Genomic DNA, 19319 nt, shown 5'->3' on the forward strand with positions numbered 1-19319 from the left:
TTAGAGGAAAAGTACTCCATGGTTAACATGTCCAATTGTGAGGCAACAATACATGTCATTTCATCAAAATAGTATCCATTTATTACCAAGCCTGATCGATTGTCCGCAAATCCTGTCTAGATAACAGAGAACGAGGTGGCCTCATGCTTGTAACATATTAAGCCACAGAAAGCACCAGCACCAGATGGACTACGGGGAAAAGTACTGAAGGTCTGCGCCGACCAACTCAAGGAAGTCTTCACACGACTGTTTAAACTCCTTCTGAGCACCTGTACAGTGCAAAACTCCTGGAAGGTGTCGACCATTGTACCGGTGCCTAAGAAGTCAGAGGCCAAATCACAAATGACTTTCGCCTGTGGCCCTCACGCCCCTTCTGGCCCAATGCATGGAAAGGGTTGTTAGTAAGCACCTTACCCTGTCCATAGCAGATCATCTGAACCTGATACAGTTTGCCTATTAGTCACAGAGGGGGACTGAGGATGCTACCCTGACCTTGGTGAACATGGTGGCTAGTTAGTCACCTTCAACATGATAAATCATACACACACGTTATTTTTTTATTTTAGTTCAGCTTTCAATACAATGCAAATACACATACTGCTGAAACGACTACTGGACCTGAATGTCAACGGAGGCCTCGCAGGTTGGATCAAGGACTTAAACTGACCGCCCACAGAGGGTCATCATGAATGGGGCCCTCTCTGAGGAACTGACCCTGAACACAGGGGCGCCCCAGGGGTGTGTCCTTTCACTGTTGTTGTTCTCTATCTACACTAATGAAATGAAGATCCAACGAAACAATGTGAGCCAATGTGAGCCTTTTCAAGTATGCGGATGACATGGCTCTAGTTGGACTCTTTTTTAAAGATGCTACGTCAGATGGGTACAACTATTTTAAACAGACCAACAACCTTCAAGAATGGTGCTGGTCAAGTGCCCTCCACATCAATGTGGAAAAGACAAAATGACCTGATCATCAATGGCAACAACTTGCTAATGTTCCAACCACTCTCTCTGAATAACCAGTGGAGGTGGTTGAGTGTTTCAAATACCTAGGGACGCAAATTGATAACAAGCTGAGTTTTACAGAGAATGCAGATGTCACGTCCTTACCATAGAGAGCCCTTGTTGCCGCCACCGACACTAATCACCCCCCTACCCTCCCCAATTGGTTTCAGGTTTTGCGGCCAGAGTCCGCACCTTTGGGGGTGTACTGTCACGCCCTGACCATAGAGAGCCCTTGTTTCTCTATGGTGTAGTAGGTCAGGGCGTGACTAGGGGGTATTCTAGTTTAAAATTTATATGTTGTGTTTTAGTTTATATTTTCTATATTGGTGTTAAGTATGGTTCCCAATTAGAGGCAGCTGGTAATCGTTGTCTCTAATTGGGGATCATATTTAAGTAGCTATTTATCCCACCTGTGTTTGTGGGATATTGTTTTGTGTATTGTGCATGTAGCACCACGTAGTCACGTTTCGTTGTTCGTTTATTGATTTATTGTTTTTGTTTAAGTTTCACTTTGAAATAAATATGTGGAACTCAACATCCGCTGCGCCTTGGTCCGCTCATTTTGAAGTTCGTGGCAGCAGACTATTTGTTTAAAGCAAGCCAGCGCCTGTTTTTAATCAGGAAATTGAAGGGGGTTGGGGTCAGCCAAGATGCTCTGGAGAGGGTGTACAGCAGCTTGGTGGAGAGCATCTTCACGTTCAATATGACAGTCTGGTATGGTAATCTGAGCGTGAGGAGCAAAAGCAAACTGACCAGAATAGTAAACACAGCCAGCAAAGTAATTGGTCGACCACAGGCACATTTGAGCAGTCAACCATAAAGAAGGCACTGGCTGTCGTTGGCAATTCCTCCCACCCTCAGTTGGAGAGGCTTCTCTCTGGCCGCCGCTTCAGAATGCCCATGGCCAAGAAGAATGTGTTCAAACATTCATTCACTGTGCTGTTGGACTACTAAATGCAACGTAAATTTGATCCGTATATGTACTTATCTATCCAGTGCAGTTGGGACAGCAGTCAGTTGTGAGTGAACGTATCAATGTCCTATGTTTTTAGTATGATCGACTGACTGGTTTAAGTGTGTATGGTGTGAGAATGTATGTGATCCTTTTAATGGAAGGTGACGTCCATCCTGGATGGACAATACAGTTTTAGTCTATTCTATTCTGACCTAAATTCAAGGACAAGACTAACATCTTTACATAGGCTTCAAAGGCCAACTTTGTAACACCAGCCTAACTCAGACTTTGGACATTTGATTCAGGTTGATTAAAGAGTTAACTTAACATGCCAGTCCAATCATGCGTCATTCACTTCCCACAATAAAAGGAACAAACACAGTTTTGACATTGTGGTAATTTGTGAGATTCACAATCTGTTACACAAGTAGTCAATGCTGGCAAATCCTGCAACTGAGTTAGTCACTTTGAGTTAGTCATATATTTTCCAAGTTGGAAAAGACAGTACCAGCCAACGTGCCACTTTAGTTCCATATACTGTATACAGGAATACTGCTGGGTAATGTCTATGCTTCTACCTGTTTGTAGACCTGGCCCTTATCCAAGCTCTTGATCTTGTCCCACTGAAGGTCCCCGTTGCTATCCAAACGTCTGAAAGGTCTGCAAGTGGCAAATATGGTCACAGAATGACCTGAACGGTATGCATTTTCTGTGAATTTATGTGAAGACCAAAGTTTCGGAATTTGGACACTTCTTGATTGGGAATATAAAGATATGCAGAGTACCAGACTTACTTGCCACAGCTGTTGAAGAAGTGTGGTTTGTCAGCTTGAACAATGACAATGTCAAATAAGTCCCTCCAGTCCTTTCCTACCATGTATTTCATCCCTTTGTCTCTAAATAATGAAGAAAAAAAGCTGGTTAGTCAACAACCACGAAAGGTACAGATAATGTGCAGAGCTGAAAGTGCCCAGAGAACAAATCAATAACCTGCATGTATATCTCTGATTAACTCAGTTAGTTTGGTTGATGGTGGCACTCACACAAAGCTAAATGGGCTGTTGGTTATAAGGAAGAGCTTCTTGCCATGGCTTGCCAGACGGTGTAGAACTGCATATGTCTCGTCGCCTCTGAGGATATATTTCTCTGTGGGAGGGAGATGAGAAGAGGGGGGGGTCAATTCCGACTGGAATATCCCCTGACTTCAAGCAGACTGAGCATCCCTAGAGCATTTCGAAAGTGTGTAAATATTCCACTTCCATCAGAATGTATTGTTCCTTGGAAGAAACCGGCAGATTTTCCCATTTGGAAACAGTCCTGTAGCATTTAAGCAAAAGATGAAGGCATTTAAAGTAATTTTCTTGAGACTGTGAGAGAGCAGAGTATAAAGAGATAGATATGTCCTAAAATGTTCTTCTCTCAATTCCTGCCAAACCTGAACTCCGTAAACACATATTTAAACAAAAACTAGGGTTTAAGATTATAAATTGTTAAGTGTACTATCATTTTTATATTCACTTAAAAGTATGGTAATATTTTTGCACTTTAAAGTATGTTAGTAACATTTTATCAATTATCTTGACTTCCACTTGGCCATGGTTTTCTGGCTTAAAAAATATGCTTTTTTACCTAATCATAACCCGAAAACTATTATCTGCAGGGTGAATCAAGACCATAATGCTTTTTATATAGGGGATTTTCGCACTATTCAGTTTGAGAACCTGCAAACTGGGTGTGGGTGACATAGGAAGCATCCGATACAAACATATTTGAGATTTATGTCTAGAAGCAAATATTTTAAAAACATAATAGTATATCTCACCCAAGTCTTGCATTATCCACTTGTACATGTAGCCTTTGATATGCACCATTCCAATGGCATCCTTAGGAAAATAAACACAGTGGATAAGCAGTTGAGCTGACTGCTTTCTTTCACCGAGTATGCTTATATACAGTCATCTTGCTCAAGGTTTAAATACATTCTTGACTCGACTTCTGCATTTACACTTTTGATGGCGTTCTACGCCTATGTAAAAGGAAATTTAACCAGACCCGTTTTTTCAACATGGTTCTCTTCTCTCTCTTGGGAGAGAACATTCATTGAATGTTGCATAGTGTGCTATAAACAGCTAGCATCCCTGGAATCTTGCCACTCACATACTGTACTTCTGTAACTGGGAAGTACAGTTTGTTCAGAACCAATCATAGACATTCTGAATCAGCAATTTTACAAAACAAGGCATGTATTAGCCTTCTCAACCATACCACAAAAAAGGAACCAAAGGGAGTGACATATATAGGGCAAGTAATCAAGGAGGTGATGGAGTCCAGGTGAGTGTCATAATGCTCGTAATGATGGTGACAGGTGTGCGCCATAACGAGCAGCCTGGTGACCTAGACGCCGGAGAGCGAGCATACTTGACAGTACCCCCTCCCTGTTGCGTTCAGCTCCAGCCGCAGGACGCCAACCACAGGGACAATCCCGTGGATCAGGAGCGGACTGGTCACCTCCGCCAAGGCACAGAAACCTGACGAACCGGCTGAGGCGTGAGAGCCTGGCGATCCGGTTGAGGCGTGAGAGCCTGGCGATCCGGTTGAGGCGTGAGAGCCTGGCGATCCGGTTGAGGCGTGAGAGCCTGGCGATCCGGTTGAGGCAAGGAAGCCTGGCGATCTGGCTGAGGCATGAAAGCCTGTAGCGGCTCCCGGATCCAACGTCATTCCACCTGACACAAAAAAGAAAAACACCCCCTGATGCTTCCCGTAGGTGAGGCGTTATTCTGTAACGATGTGCGCTGAGAGTCGGGAAGCAAGTTCAGGGAGTGAGTGTTTTAATAAATAAACGCACCATAATACAAAACAAGAACAATGAAGGCATGACACAGGAACAGAAACAATCACCCCTGGGGAAGGAACCAAAGGGAGTGACATATATAAGGCAGGTAATCAAAGAGGTGATGGAGTCCAGGTGAGTGTCATAATGCGCGTAACGATGGTGACAGGTGTGCGCCATAATGAGCAGCCTAGTGACCTAGAGGCCGAAGAGGGAGCACACGTGACAGTCATTAATTTGTATGTTTTTGTACAGTCTTAAATCGCACAATTTTACATCTAGCTATGTTTGGTGCAGTATTTTAAGTAAAATAATTTGCATGAAAACTATTAGTGCACTGCAGACTGCATCGAGTCAGCTGCTGTTGCCCTCTGGACTGATTTGAGAACTTGTCTACAACTTATTTATTAGCAAGCTGCCAAACTACTGTAAATAAAGCACAAGCTTCATTCTGTTTATCAGTGCCAAAACCCAGTAGCTAGCAAAATGTAATCTCTGTGTTTGTCAATAAAGCTAGCTAGTAGCTAGCAGGCACATTGAGCAGGCATGCTACGTTAGCTAAATCAAATCAAATCACATTTTATTGGTCACATACATATATTTAGCAGATGTTATTGCTGGTGTAACGAAATGGATGTGTTCCTAGCTCCAACAGTGCAGTATTATCTAACAATTCACAACAATACATACAAATCTCAAAGTAAAGGAATGGAATTAAGAAATATCTAAATATTAAGATGAGCAATGTCAGAGTGGCATTGACTAGAATACAGTAAAATACAGTATGTAAACATTATTCAAGTGTCCAGTGTTCCATTATTAAAGTGACCAGTGATCCCATGTCTATGTATATAGGGCAGAAGAGTGGCTATTTAATAGTCTGATGGCCGTGAGATAGAGACTGAAAAACAGATTATTGGTCCCATCTTTGATGCACATGTACTGACCTCGCCTTCAGTGGGGTGAACAGCCTATAGCTCAGATGATTGTCATCCTTGATGATCGTTTTGACCTTCCTGTGACATCGGGTGCTGTTGGTGTCCTAGAGAGCAGGTTCTGTGCCCCCGGTGATGCGTTGGGCAGACCGCACCACCCTCTGGAGAGCCCCGCTGTTGCGTGCAATGCAGTTGCCGTACCAGGCGGTGATACAGCCCGACAGGATGCTCTCAATAGTGCATCTGTAAAAGTTTGTGAGGGGCCAAGCCGATTTTCTTGAGCCACTGTCTCTGAGGGTGGACCATTTCAGTTTGTCAGTGATGTGTACGCCGAGGAACTTGAAGCTTTTCATCTTCTCCACTGCGGTCCTGTCGATGTGGATAGGGGTGTGCTCCCTCTGCTGTTTCCTGAAGTCCACGATCAGCTCCTTCGTTTTGTTGACATTTAGGGAGAGGTTATTTTCATGGCACCACTCCGCCAGGGCCCTCACCTTCTCTCTGTAGGCTGTCTCATCATTGTTGGTAATCAGGCCTGTCGTCTGCAAACTTGATGATTGAATTGGAGGCGTGCATGGCCACGCAGTCATGGGTGAACAGGGAGTACAGGAACGGGCTGAGCACGCACCCACGTGGGGCCCGTGTTGAGGATCAGCGTAGTGGAGGTGTTGTTTCCTACCTTCACCCCCTGGGGGCGGCCCATCAGGAAGTCCAGGACCCAGTTGTACAGGGCAATGTTCAGACCCAGGGCCCTGAGCTTAATGCTGAGCTTGGAGGTATTATGGTGTTGAAGGCTGAGCTGTACTCAATGAGCAGCATCCTTACATAGTTATTCCACTTGTCCAGATGGGATAGGGCAGTGTGCAGTGCGATGGCGATTGCATCGTCTGTGGATCTATTGGGGCGGTATGCAAATTGAAGTGGATCTAGGGTGTCAGGTAAAGTGGAGGTGATATGATCCTTTACTAGCCTCTCAAAGCTATTCATAATGACAGAAGTGAGTGCTACGGGGCTAAATGCAAATTTACAGTTTTGTCATTTAGCAGACGCTCTTATCCAGAGCAACTTACAGGAGCAATTAGGGTTAAGTGCCTCAAATCAAATCAAATTATATTGGTCACATACACATGGTCAGCAGATGTTATTACGAGTGTAGCGAAATGCTTGTGCTTCTAGCTCCGACAGTGCAGTAATATCTAACAAGTAATCTAATAATTCCACAACAACTACCTAACACACACAAATCTAAGTACAGGGATGGAATAAGAATATATACATAGAAATATATGGATGAGTGATGACCGAGCGGCATAGGCCAAGATGCAAACGATGGTATAAAATACAGGATATACATGTGATATGAGTTATGTAAGATATGTAAACATTATTAAAGTGGCATTGTTTAAAGTGATTAGGGATCCATTTATTAAAGTGGCCAGTGATTGGGTCTCAATGTAGGCAGCAGCCTCTCTGAGTTAGTGATTGCTGTTTAGTAGTCTGATGGCCTTGAGATAGAAGCTGTTTTTCAATCTCTCGGTCCCAGCTTTGATGCACCTGTACTGACCTTGCCTTCTGGATGGTAGCGGGGTGAACAAGCAGTGGCTCGGGTGATTGTTGTCCTTGATTATCTTTTTGGCCTTCCTGTGACATTGGGTGCTGTAGGTGTCCTGGAGGGCAGGTAGTTTGCCCTCGGTAATTCCGACAGGATGCTCTCAATTGTGCATCTGTAAAAGTTTGTGTGGGTTTTAGGTGACAAGCCACATTTCTTCAGCCTCCTGAGGTTGAAGAGACGCTGTTGCGCCTTCTTCACCACACTGTCTGTGTGGGTGGACCATTTCAGTTTGTTCGTGATTTGTACACTGAGGAACTTAAAACTTTCCATCTTCTCCACTGTCGATGTGGATAGGGGGGAGCTCCCTCTGCTGTTTCCTGAAGTCCATGATCATCTCCTTTGTTTTGTTGACGTTGAGTGAGAGGTTGTTTTCCTGACACCACACTCCCGAGTGCCCTCACCTCCTCCCTGTAGGCTGTCTCGTCGTTGTTGGTAATCAAGCCCACTACTGTTGTGTCGTCTGCAAACTTGATGATTGAGTTGGAGGCATGCATGGCCACGCAGTCATGGCTGAACAGGGAGTATAGGAGGGGGCTGAGCACGCACCCTTGTGGGGCCCTTGCTCAAGGGCACAGACAGATTACCTAATCGGCTCTGGGATTCAAACCAGCGACATTTTGTTTACTGGCCCAATGCTCTTAACCACTAGGCTACCTTCCGGCCCAAATCATCTTTTCAAGTCACTGGCGAGTGGCAAAGTGCTTCGGTGCCGTAACAGCTTCCCTAAATTTCTCAAATGTCAGTTTTAGAAGATAGTGACTTAATGACCAAAATGTTGCTATATAGACTAGACTAATATTGATGCAACATTGGCCGTTTTCAACCAGAGAAGTTGGTTTTTGAGTTCAGCTGCCCGTTAAACGGAATGAGAAGATTAAATAGTATGCATCTTTTTCATTAAGGGGGAATGAAAGAGCTTTTGGTTCACTGACCGACCGGCACAGCAATGTTAAATGTTAAAATCACATTCCCAACTGCCTTGCACACTGGTAGACAAAAGGACCATTCACAGATATTGATTTTGGTGCAACTACTTATGAGCTAGGATGCAGCAATCAACTAAGTTAGTTACATTATTTAAGTCAAAAAGCATTTTTTGTTAAAAGGCTCTATTTCCAGAACCAGTTATTTGCCCACATTTTCAAAGCTGGTTTCAGTTTGAATGTCTCAATTAAAATACAGTACTTTCTTTGGAATCAAGTTTGTCAGAATGTGGGTGTTTTGTTGCCGAATGTACTCACTGAAACGTCTTTGTAGAGATGACCAGGGTCATATTCAATGTCATTGGAGTTGAAGTAGTCATTGGCAGCAGCCAGGAGAGTCATCTCTGGGATGGAGAAAACATCCATGAACTGCTTCATCACAGGACCCTGTAAGATAACGTTAGCTCAACGGGATAGAAGACAAAGCTGAGCCTCAGCAAGAAAACAAACAACAAATCTGATGATTAAAAATGATTACAAATTATTTAGCCTATAACAGATCTTAATACAGATCTAATCCTTGTGTGAAATTAGTGGGATGACAATCTAACACAAATACCATCTTATTCTAAACCAAGTTAGACATATTCATGCACTCCAGTCAGTTAATTGCTTTTTATTCCCGTAATACAGTAGGAGCCGAACACTGACCATTAGGTTAGTAGGCAATTTTATGAAGTGGGCAAATAAACTCAACTTCACCCAAAGCTCGGAGGTAACAAGATTTACAGAGCAATAATGGAGTGGGACCATATATGTTTCTACAGTAGCTGGCCTTAGGTCTCCATAGGACTGATTAAAATAAAATGTGGCGAAGAGCAGGTCATGGACATGCTTGACACGGTAAAGCTTGATATTTACAGTGCATTCGGAAAGTATTCAGACCCCTTCACTTTTTCCACAGTTTGTTACGTTACAGCCTTATTCTAAAATGGATTGAATAAAAAATATTCCTCATCAAGCTACACACAATACCCCGCAATGACAAAGGGTAAACAGGTTTATAGATATGTTTGGACATTTATTAAAAATAAAAACCACAAATACCTTATTTACATAAGCATTCAGACCCTTTGCTATGAGACTCGAAATTGAGTCCATGTGCCATGGAATCGGTACATCAAAAATATCTTCCCAATTATTTTTCAATCTATATGGCACAGCTGTCAATTATTTGGGCCTAAAATGAAACTCTTTCATTTATCACAATGTTCTTTATCCAATTTTGGTCTTTAATGCAGGGCCAACAGACAAGTTCCTTACTTTCCCCCCCCTTCCGCTTGTCTCTTCCATTTTTGCGGTAATTCTGCAATTAGTTGGTTATAATTTTGGGTAGAGCAGACATTTCCATATATTTTTGTTAGCTGCATGTGTGACATATCTCCACCAGTCCTATTTATGATATAATTGACAAAGATTTTTTTTTTAAGTATGTTTTTTTTAACCACAATATTTGCTGTATTATTTGTTCTGTCTTTTCTGGTGGATTAAACTGAAATTACAATCAACTTTCTATGGCTTGTTTTAAAAATAGCGATTTTTGGAGAATAGCGATATTCTTATTTTCAAATAACCGAAAGTGAGAGACTGTAATCTGAATAAAGGGAAAAAGGCCGTTCTTGAGCATGGGGTGAGGCATTCTTACTAATCTGCTAGAGAACCAGTTTGGATTTAAATATAACTTTTGTATGACTGACTGTCACGTCCTGACCATAGTGCTTATGTGTTTTGCTTGTTTTAGTGTTGGTCAGGACGTGAGCTGGGTGGGCATTCTATGTTGTGTGTCTAGTTTGTCTGTTTCTGTGTTCGGCCTAATATGGTTCTCAATCAGAGGCAGCTGTCAATCGTTGTCCCTGATTGAGAATCATATATAGGTGGCTTGTTTTGTGTTGGGATTTTGTGGGTGGTTGTTTCCTGTCTCTGTGTTTTGTCTGCATCAGAAAGGACTGTATCGGTAAGCCACGTTTGTTATTTTGTAGTTTGTAAGTGTTCACGTTTTCGTCTGTCATTAAATATGTTGAACACGGAATACGCTGCGTCTTGGTCCGATCCCTGCTACACTCTCTCTTCTCGTGAAGAGGGGGAAGGCTGCCGTTACAGAACCACCCACCAATCTCAGACCAAGCAGCGTGGCTACGGGCAGCAGCAGCAGCAGCGGCCCACTACACAGGACTCCTGGACATGGGAGGAAATTTTGGAGGGAAAAGGACACTGGGCTCACATTGGAGAATATCGCCGCTCTCGTGAAGAGATGGAGGCAGCTAAAGCCCAGGAGCGGTGGTATGAGGAGGCAGCACGGAAGCGTGGCTGGAAGCCTGAGAAGAAACCCAAAACATTTCTTGGGGGGGGGGGGGGCTAAAGGGTAGTGTGGCGAAGTCAGGTAGGAAACCTGCGCCCACTTCCCATGCTTACCGTGGAGAGCGGGAGTACGGGCAGACACCGTGTTATGCGGAAGAGCGCACGGTGTCTCCTGTACGTGTGCTTAGCCCGGTGCGGTACATTCCAGCTCCACGTATCGGCCGGGCTAGAGTGGGCATTGAGCCAGGTGCCATGAAGCCGGCTCAACGCGTCTGGTCTCCAGTGCGTCTCCTCGGGCCGGCATACATGGCACCAGCCTTACGCATGGTGTCCCCGGTTCGCCAATACAGCCCAGTGCGGGTTATTCCACCTCCCCGCACTGGTCGGGCTACGGGGAGCATTCAACCAGGTAAGGTTGGGCAGGCTCGTTGCTCAAGGGAGCCAGTACGCCTTCACGGTCCGGTATATCCGGCGCCACCTTCCCGCCCCAGCCCAGTACCACCAGTGCCTACACCATGCACCAGGCTTCCAGTGCGTCTCCAGAGCCCTGTTCCTCCTCCACGCACTCTCCCTGTGGTGCGTGTCTCCAGCCCAGTACCTCCAGTTCCGGCACCACGCACCAAGCCTCCTGTGCGTCTCCAGAGCCCTGTACGCACTGTTCCTTCTCCCAGCATTCGCCCCGAGGTGCGTGTCTCCAGTCCGGTACCACCAATTCCGGCACCACGCCTACTGTGCGCCTCAGCAGGTCAGAGTCGGCCGTCTGTCCAGCGCCGCCTGAGCTGCCTGCCTGCCCAGCGACGTCTGAGCTGCCTGCCTGCCCAGCGCCGTCTGAGCTGCCTGCCTGCCCAGCGCCGTCTGAGCTGCCTGCCTGCCCAGCGCCGTCTGAGCTGCCTGCCTGCCCAGCGCCGTCTGAGCTGCCTGCCTGCCCAGCACCGTCTGAGCCATCCGTCTGCCCAGCGCCGTCTGAGCCATCCGTCTGCCCAGCGCCGTCAGAGCCGCCCGTCTGTCCCGAGCCGTCAGAGCCGCCCGTCTGTCCCGAGCCGCTAGAGCCGTCCGTCAGTCAGGAGCCGCCAGCCAGTCAGGAGCCGCCAGCCAGTCAGGAGCCGCCAGAGCCGCCAGCCAGTCAGGAGCCGCCCTCCAGTCATGAGCCGCCCTCCAGTCATGAGCCGCCCTCCAGTCATGAGCTGCCCTTCAGTCCGGAGCTACCTCTCTGTCCTGAGCTACCTCTCTGTCCTGAGCTACCTCTCTGTCCTGAGCTACCTCTCTGTCCTGAGCTGTCTCCTCAATTTAGTGGGGACCTTGGTGAGGATTCCTAGGCCAAGGTCGGGGGCGAGGGTTGCCACTCAAAGGACGCTAAGGAGGGGGACAAAGACAATGGTGGAGTGGTGGCCTCGTCCTGCGCCGGAGCCGCCACCGCGGACAGATGCCCACCCAGACCCTCCCCTTGAGTTTTAGGGGTGCGTTCGGAGTCCGCACCTCAGGAGGGGGGTACTGTCACGTCCTGACCATAGTGCTTATGTGTTTTGCTTGTTTTAGTGTTGGTCAGGACGTGAACTGGGTGGGCATTCTGTTGTGTGTCTAGTTTGTCTGTTTCTGTGTTCGGCCTAATATGTTTTTTTTTTTGTTTTTTTTTTGGTAACTTTATACTTTATATTTATTGTAGTAAGACAATTTCTTTCTTTCGGGATATGTACAGTCGTGGCCAAAAGTTGAGAATGACACAAATATTAATTTTCAAAGTCTGCTGCCTCAGTGTCTTTAGATATTTTTGTCAGATGTTACTATGGAATACTGAAGTATAATTACAAGCATTTCATAAGTGTCAAAGGCTTTTATTGACAATTACATGAAATTGATGCAAAGAGTCAATATTTGCAGTGTTGACCCTTCTTTTTCAAGACCTCTGCAATCTGCCCTGGCATGCTGTCAATTAACTTCTGGGCCACATCCTGACTGATGGCAGCCCATTCTTGCATAATCAATGCTTGGAGTTTGCCAGAATCTGTGGGGTTTTGTTTGTCCACCCGCCTCTTGAGGATTGACCACAAGTTCTCAATGGGATTAAGGTCTAGGGAGTTTCCTGGCCATGGACCCAAAATATCGATGTTTTGTTCCCCGAGCCACTTAGTTATCACTTTTGCCTTATGCAAGGTGCTCCATCATGCTGGAAAATGCATTGTCCGTCACCAAACTGTTCCTGGATGGTTGGGAGAAGTTGCTCTCGGAGGATGTGTTGGTACCATTCTTTATTCATGGCTGTGTTCTTAGGCAAAATTGTGAGTGAGCCCACTCCCTTGGCTGAGAAGCAACCCCACACATGAATGGTCTCAGGATGCTTTACTGTTGGCATGACACAGGACTGATGGTAGCGCTCACCTTGTCTTCTCTGGACAAACTTTTTTCCAGATGCCCCAAACAATCGGAAAGGGGGTTCATCAGAGAAAATGACTTTACCCCAGTCCTCAGCAGTCCAATCCCTGTACCTTTTGCAGAATATCAGTCTGTCCCTGATGTTTTTCCTGGAGAGAAGTGGCTTCTTTGCTGCCCTTCTTGACACCAGGCCATCTTCCAAAAGTCTTCGCCTCACTGTGCGTGCAGATGCACTCACACCTGCCTGCTGCCATTCCTGAGCAAGCTCTGTACTGGTGGTGCCCCGATCCCGTAGCTGAATCAACTTTAGGAGACGGTCCTGGCGCTTGCTGGACTTTCTTGGGCGCCCTGAAGACTTCTTCACAACAATTGAACCGCTCTCCTTGAAGTTCTTGATGATCTGATAAATTGTTGATTCAGGTGCAATCTTACTGGCAGCAATATCCTTGCCTGTGAAGCCCTTTTTGTGCAAAGCAATGATGACGGCACGTGTTTCCTTGCAGGTAACCATGGTTGACAGAGGAAGAACAATGATTCCAAGCACCACCCTCCATTTGAAGTTTCCAGTCTGTTATTTGAACTCAATCAGCATGACAGAGTGATCTCCAGCCTTGTCCTCGTCAACACTCACACCTGTGTTAACGAGAGAATCACTGACATGATGTCAGCTGTTCCTTTTGTGGCAGGGCTGAAATGCAGTGGAAATGTTTTTGGGGGGAATTCAGTTCATTTGCATGGCAAAGAGGGACTTTGCAATTAATTGCAATTCATCTGATCACTCTTCATAACATTCTGGAGTATATGCAAATTGCCATCATACAAACTGAGGCAGCAGACTTTGTGAAAATTAATATTTGTGTCATTCTCAAAACTTTTGGCCACGACTGTATACCGAGTATGTCCACATCACCATCAGACCATTTTATTAGTAAACTACATGATAATATTAAAGTTTACTTTTTTAATGATCCAATACGTAATATATAAAAAAACATATCATAATTTGGTTGCAATCCATAGCGGTTTTGAGGCTGTGGAGGGATCAAAATTGTGGATTTAAAAGAAAGCAAGAATCATCAGCATACAATGACACCTTTGTTTTTAAGCCCCTGATTTCTAACCCCTTGATATTATTGTTGGATCTGATTTTAATAGCTAACATTTCGATGGCCATAAATAGATATGCCAATAGTGGACAACCTTGTTTTAATCTTCTTGACAGTTTAATAGTTTCTGAGAAGTAACCATTATTTGCTATTTTATACCTAGGGTTACTATACATAACTTTAACCCATTTTATAAGACATTATCCAAAATTGAAAGTCCTATAGGGCGGTGCACAATTGGTCCAGCGTCATCCGGGTTAGGCCGTCATTGTAAATAAGAATTTGTTCTTAACTGACTTGCCTAGTTAAATAAATAAAAAATATACAGTAGACCCATAAAACAGATAAGGACTTCTCCTTAATGTATGGGTCACTCAGGTGGGTGTCAAGGGTTGGGGACCGTTCCATCATGATAGGACAATAAATAACTAAACTATATTTATAATTTATTCTAAAATGTATATCCAATATCTGCAAAAAAATGAAAGCTCCCTTTCACAACCCCTGCTCGCAGACACACATAGCGCCCTGATATTCGCAACCATTTTCATTTTTCAATCACCTAATTCAACACTTTTTCCAAACACAAAAACACACATAACGCCTTCAATCACAATACACCAGGACTTACCCAGAATACTGTGCCTTCTATGTCCTGTGTTTGCTGTGTTTTTATCCCTACCATGTTGATTCTGAATACTTCTGTGTTCCAGTTCCTTATATTTGAAGATTTGTCTTCATCTTTTTCTTCTTTTCTTCCCACAATCCCTACCATGGATAGTATTGGGTGTTTCATTATTCGACTCCTCTATGGAAACTTTGTTATATTTAGAATAGCCATAGAGTAGTCTTGGTGTCTCGGAACATTTGGTTATCAATATACAATTTATCGACTACGAGAGCTACACGTTTCCCTTTTAAGAGTGGGTACAGAACTTTACGCCGTTCTGCAATTTCCTTCGGGAACTGATCATTAATGCAAGTCTTTTACGCAGGCTTTTAACCATTATTTTATCTTTAAAGACTGCAAATTTGGCAACAATTGCAGAAAAATCCATGGATTTTCAAACATATCGTGCGTTCAGAAAGTATTCAGACCCTTTGACTTTTTTCCACATTTTGTTAAATCACAACCATATTCTAAAATGTATCAAATTGACGTTGTCCCTCTTCAATCTACACACAATACCCCATAATGACAAAGCAAAACTGCTTTATATAAATGTTTGCAAAATGAACAACAAAAATACCTTATTTACATAAGTATTTAGACCCTTTGCTATGAGACTTGACATTGAGCTCAGGTGCATCCTGTTTCCATTGATCATCCTTGAGATGTTTCTACAACTTGATTGTGGTAAATTCAATTGATTGGACATGATTTGGAAAGGCAAACACCTGTCTATATTAAGTCCCACAGTTGACAGTGCACGTCAGTTCAAAAACCAAGCCATGAGGTCCGTAGAGCTCCGAGACAGGATTGTGTTGAGGCACAGATCTGGGGAAGGGTATCAAAACATTTCTGCAGCATTGAAGGTCCCCAAGAACACATTGGCCTCCATCATTCTTAAGTGATGGCCGCTCTGCCAAACTGAGCAATCAGGGGAGAAGAGCCTTGGTCAGGAAGGTGATCAAGAACTCGATGGTCACTCTGACAGAGCTCAAGAGTTCCTCTGTGGAGATGGGAGAACCTTCCAGAAGGACAACCATCTCTGCAGCACTCCACCAATCAGGCCTTTATGGTAGAGTGGCAAGACGGAAGCCACTCCTCAGTAAAAGGCACATGACAGCCCGCTTCTAGTTTACCAAAAGGCACCTTAAGACTCTCAGACCATGAGGAACAAGATTCTCTGGTCTGATGAAACCAAGATTGAACTCTTTGACCTGAATGCCAAGCCACACGCCTGGAGAAAACCTGGCACCATCCCTGAAGCATGATGGTGGAAGCATGATGGTGGCTGCATCATGCTGTGGGGATGTTTTTCAGCGGCAGGGACTGGGAGACTAGTCAGGATCGAGGGAAAGATGAACGGAGCAAAGTACAGAGAGATCCTTGATGAAAACCTGCTCCAGAGTGCTCAGGACCTCAGACTGGGGCAAAGATTCACCTTCTAACAGGACACCGACCCTAAGCACACAGCCAAGACAACGCAGGAGTGGCTTCGGGACAAGTCTCTGAATGTCCTTGAGTGGCTCAGCCAGAGCCCAGACTTAAACCCAATCAAACATCTCTAGAGAGACCTGGAAATAGCTGTGCACCGACACTCCCCATCCAACCTGACAGAGCTTGAGAGGATCTGCAAAGAAGAATGGGAGAAACTCCCCAAATACAGGTGTGCCAAGCTTGTAGCGTCCTACCCAAGAAGACTCAAGGCTGTAATCGCTGCCAAAGGTGCTTAAACAAAGTACTGAGTAAATGGTCTGAATACTTATGTACATTTGATATTTCCATTTTTAATACATTGGCAAAAATGTTTAAATACCTGTTTTTTCTTTGTCATTATGTGCTATTGTGGTTAAATTGATGAGGGGGAAAAAACAATTTAATCCATTTTATAATAAGGCTGTAATGTAATAAAATTTGGAAAATGTGAAGGGGTCTGAATACTTTCTGAATACACTTTATATTCTATTTTAGTGTCTCCGGTCCTTATTTTTCAGTTAACCTTTTCATACGAGTTCCAAATATCTCTAACGGTCGCCCCAGTGTGAGTTGTTTTATGCACGTGATGTCAGAATGCACTCACTGTTCCAAAATGTGATTATAACGCAACAGGACAGTTAACACGCGCTTCCTGCTAATTATGTTTCAACTTGTCAATTTCAAATTATTTTCTAACAAGTTGTATTTTCTAACAACAGTTTGAATTGAGCTGTGTTCCGCCTCCTCATTAATTCACATAGAAGTAGCTCATTTCAACGTTGCGGACAATTTATGTATGAGGCTTTACTGAGCCGGACAAACTTCTCTCTTCGAGAGCCCACGCACTTCACCAATGTTTGCGCAGATCAAGTATGCAGACATTTGCGCAGTCTTGCACAAATTGGAACATTTTGGTTTTCCTTACAAATAATAACTTTGGACATGCGTTCCTATCAAAGTAAGTTCCTTATTTTCTCTATATTGTGTTGTCGTTTCTACTGTAGGCGCATACAATATGTATGTATGTATCTATGTATGGGGTATAATGTACTTACAGTTTTATTCACAGTACCGGTGACAAATAATGTATTCCGATTATTGCATAGATTGTAATGGACACCTATGATGTGTGTAAAATACTTTTTTGAAGGTTGTACTGTTTATAATGAGCTAATGCTAAGCTATTTGCCAGCTATGTGTGGCGCCATGTTTGTTGACATTATACAATGCATTCTGGGTGTCACCTAAACGTCTGTCAGACCAAAGATGTTATAATGAGGCGAAGGAATGGTTCACTCATCTTTCAGGTAATCTTCTGGAAGTGAATGAAGGGAAGTGAATGATCGTAGACAACACCCCCCCTTCAACATGCATACTATAAACAGACCAAACTCATCTTGTCTCCTTGTATTATCTTTGGTTGACGTGAATAATCAAACATGCCGGTGAGCACAAACTACCCATCGTCGGATTACTTTTGATTTCCAGAAAGTGTTTCACACAATTATTTTGATCAATGGTGACCTCACCCGTGATGTGATTAATTATAAATAATAATTGCTATTAGCTAATTCATATTGTAGTTTCTGTCAGCCGAGAGTTATAAAAATATGACCCCTTGTGTTACGTCGATCTTTCCTCACTTAGCGCTAGAAAAATGCAGCCTACATTTTCTGGTTTGGATGATTGTGTTATGCTGTAGCTACTTCTGTGAATGTCTGAACATTGCATCCAAAAATAAACTGCTCACATTCTGGAAATAACTTTGTAAGGACTGTGTTTGTGCAAAATGTTTCTGTGAAAAACAGTGTGGCCAGCTCAAATGCTGATTGTTGCGTCATTCGAAACTGGACGTTAAAAATAAGCATTCTAATCACACTGGTTTGAGTATACGCTCCAGGGGCCACTGTAGAATGATCACACTCATTTGTTGTTATGTGTGAAAAGGTTAAGGTAGAAGAATGTAAGTAATGACCTTTCCATAGAAGCCACTGACTTCCTCAAGAGGGACATGGTTAGTTCCACCGTAGAGCTCCAAAACCTCCTCATCTGGGACAGGATTCAGACCCCTGTGGGAATCAACATCTCTCATTATGGTCTCTCTATTACATAATTGAATACATGACATACCAATAGCAAAGAGTATTGTTATTAGAAAAAACGTTGTGCACAAAACTCAACAGAAGCGGGAGGGTGGAGAGGACAGGACGAGCAGAGCGGTAAAATCAATAGACAGTGTGAACATCGTCCTGATTCTAGTTTGGCTGGTGGTGCACTCGGTAGCTAGCAAGATTTGATAGGACTCTGATACTTCAAATGAATGAGTCTCAGTCAGTTATGTTTAGTATCTGCATAGTTAATACCATCAGTAGCAAGCTACTGTTGCTAGTAACTTCAAGAATAATAAATATACACTTTTGAGCACCCTCCAAAAAGTTATACTTTTCAACAGCTTACCTTGAAAAAAAATGTAAATTCTCATCTCCCTCTCTTTCAACATCGGCAAATACACCTCCAATGACAGTTCTGGCTTTTGCATTGACTGTATGCTATCAGGATGGTCCATACCTCCAATCATCTTTGCTAATAACGATGTTTCCAGAAGTGGATAAATTGGTCTAATTTAGCATGTATGGTAAAGCCTCAACCCTTAGCTAACTCTTCATATTCAAATGAGCTCGAAAATGTTTTAATAAGGACAAAATGTTTTGTGTGACTACAGCACCAGCCAAAAAAGCAAAAATAGACACGTTGTAATTGAGCGGAGTGTCAAAGAGGACAGAGCGTTCACTGCCCGCCCGGCATCAGTTGGGTCATTATCATTCAAAACAAAGCATTCTAAAATAAATTGCACGCACGCCTAAAGTTATTCTTATTTCATTGTGTTACTATTTTTCCTTAAGTTTATTCAGCAATTTTTTCTTACTTACTTTTTAAAAACTCTGCATTGTTGGTTAAGGGCTCATAAGTAAGCATTTCACGGTAAGGTCTACTACACCTGTTGTAGTTGGCGCATGTAACTAATAAAATTTGATTTGGTGAGTTTAGGCCTTTAGTTTCCCATATATTCCCCCAGCAAGTG

At 43.7% G+C, this 19319-nt stretch overlaps 1 protein-coding gene across 2 annotated transcripts in view; it reads right to left on the reverse strand.

The window, feature by feature from the left end:
- nt5dc2 (5'-nucleotidase domain containing 2) overlaps positions 1-19319 on the reverse strand; it is a 33066-nt gene that overhangs the window by 5660 nt on the left and 8087 nt on the right. For both annotated transcript variants that reach the window (XM_039010917.1, XM_039010916.1), the window contains exons 5-10: positions 18213-18306; positions 8579-8707; positions 3786-3846; positions 3007-3109; positions 2758-2859; positions 2542-2623 (exon numbers count right to left, since the gene is read on the reverse strand). In XM_039010917.1, the coding sequence (XP_038866845.1) occupies positions 2542-2623; positions 2758-2859; positions 3007-3109; positions 3786-3846; positions 8579-8707; positions 18213-18306 (571 nt within the window). The remainder of the gene's footprint in view (positions 1-2541; positions 2624-2757; positions 2860-3006; positions 3110-3785; positions 3847-8578; positions 8708-18212; positions 18307-19319) is intronic.

The sequence above is a fragment of the Salvelinus namaycush genome, chromosome 16 (genome assembly GCF_016432855.1).
Source record: "Salvelinus namaycush isolate Seneca chromosome 16, SaNama_1.0, whole genome shotgun sequence".
Taxonomy (NCBI): domain Eukaryota; kingdom Metazoa; phylum Chordata; class Actinopteri; order Salmoniformes; family Salmonidae; genus Salvelinus; species Salvelinus namaycush.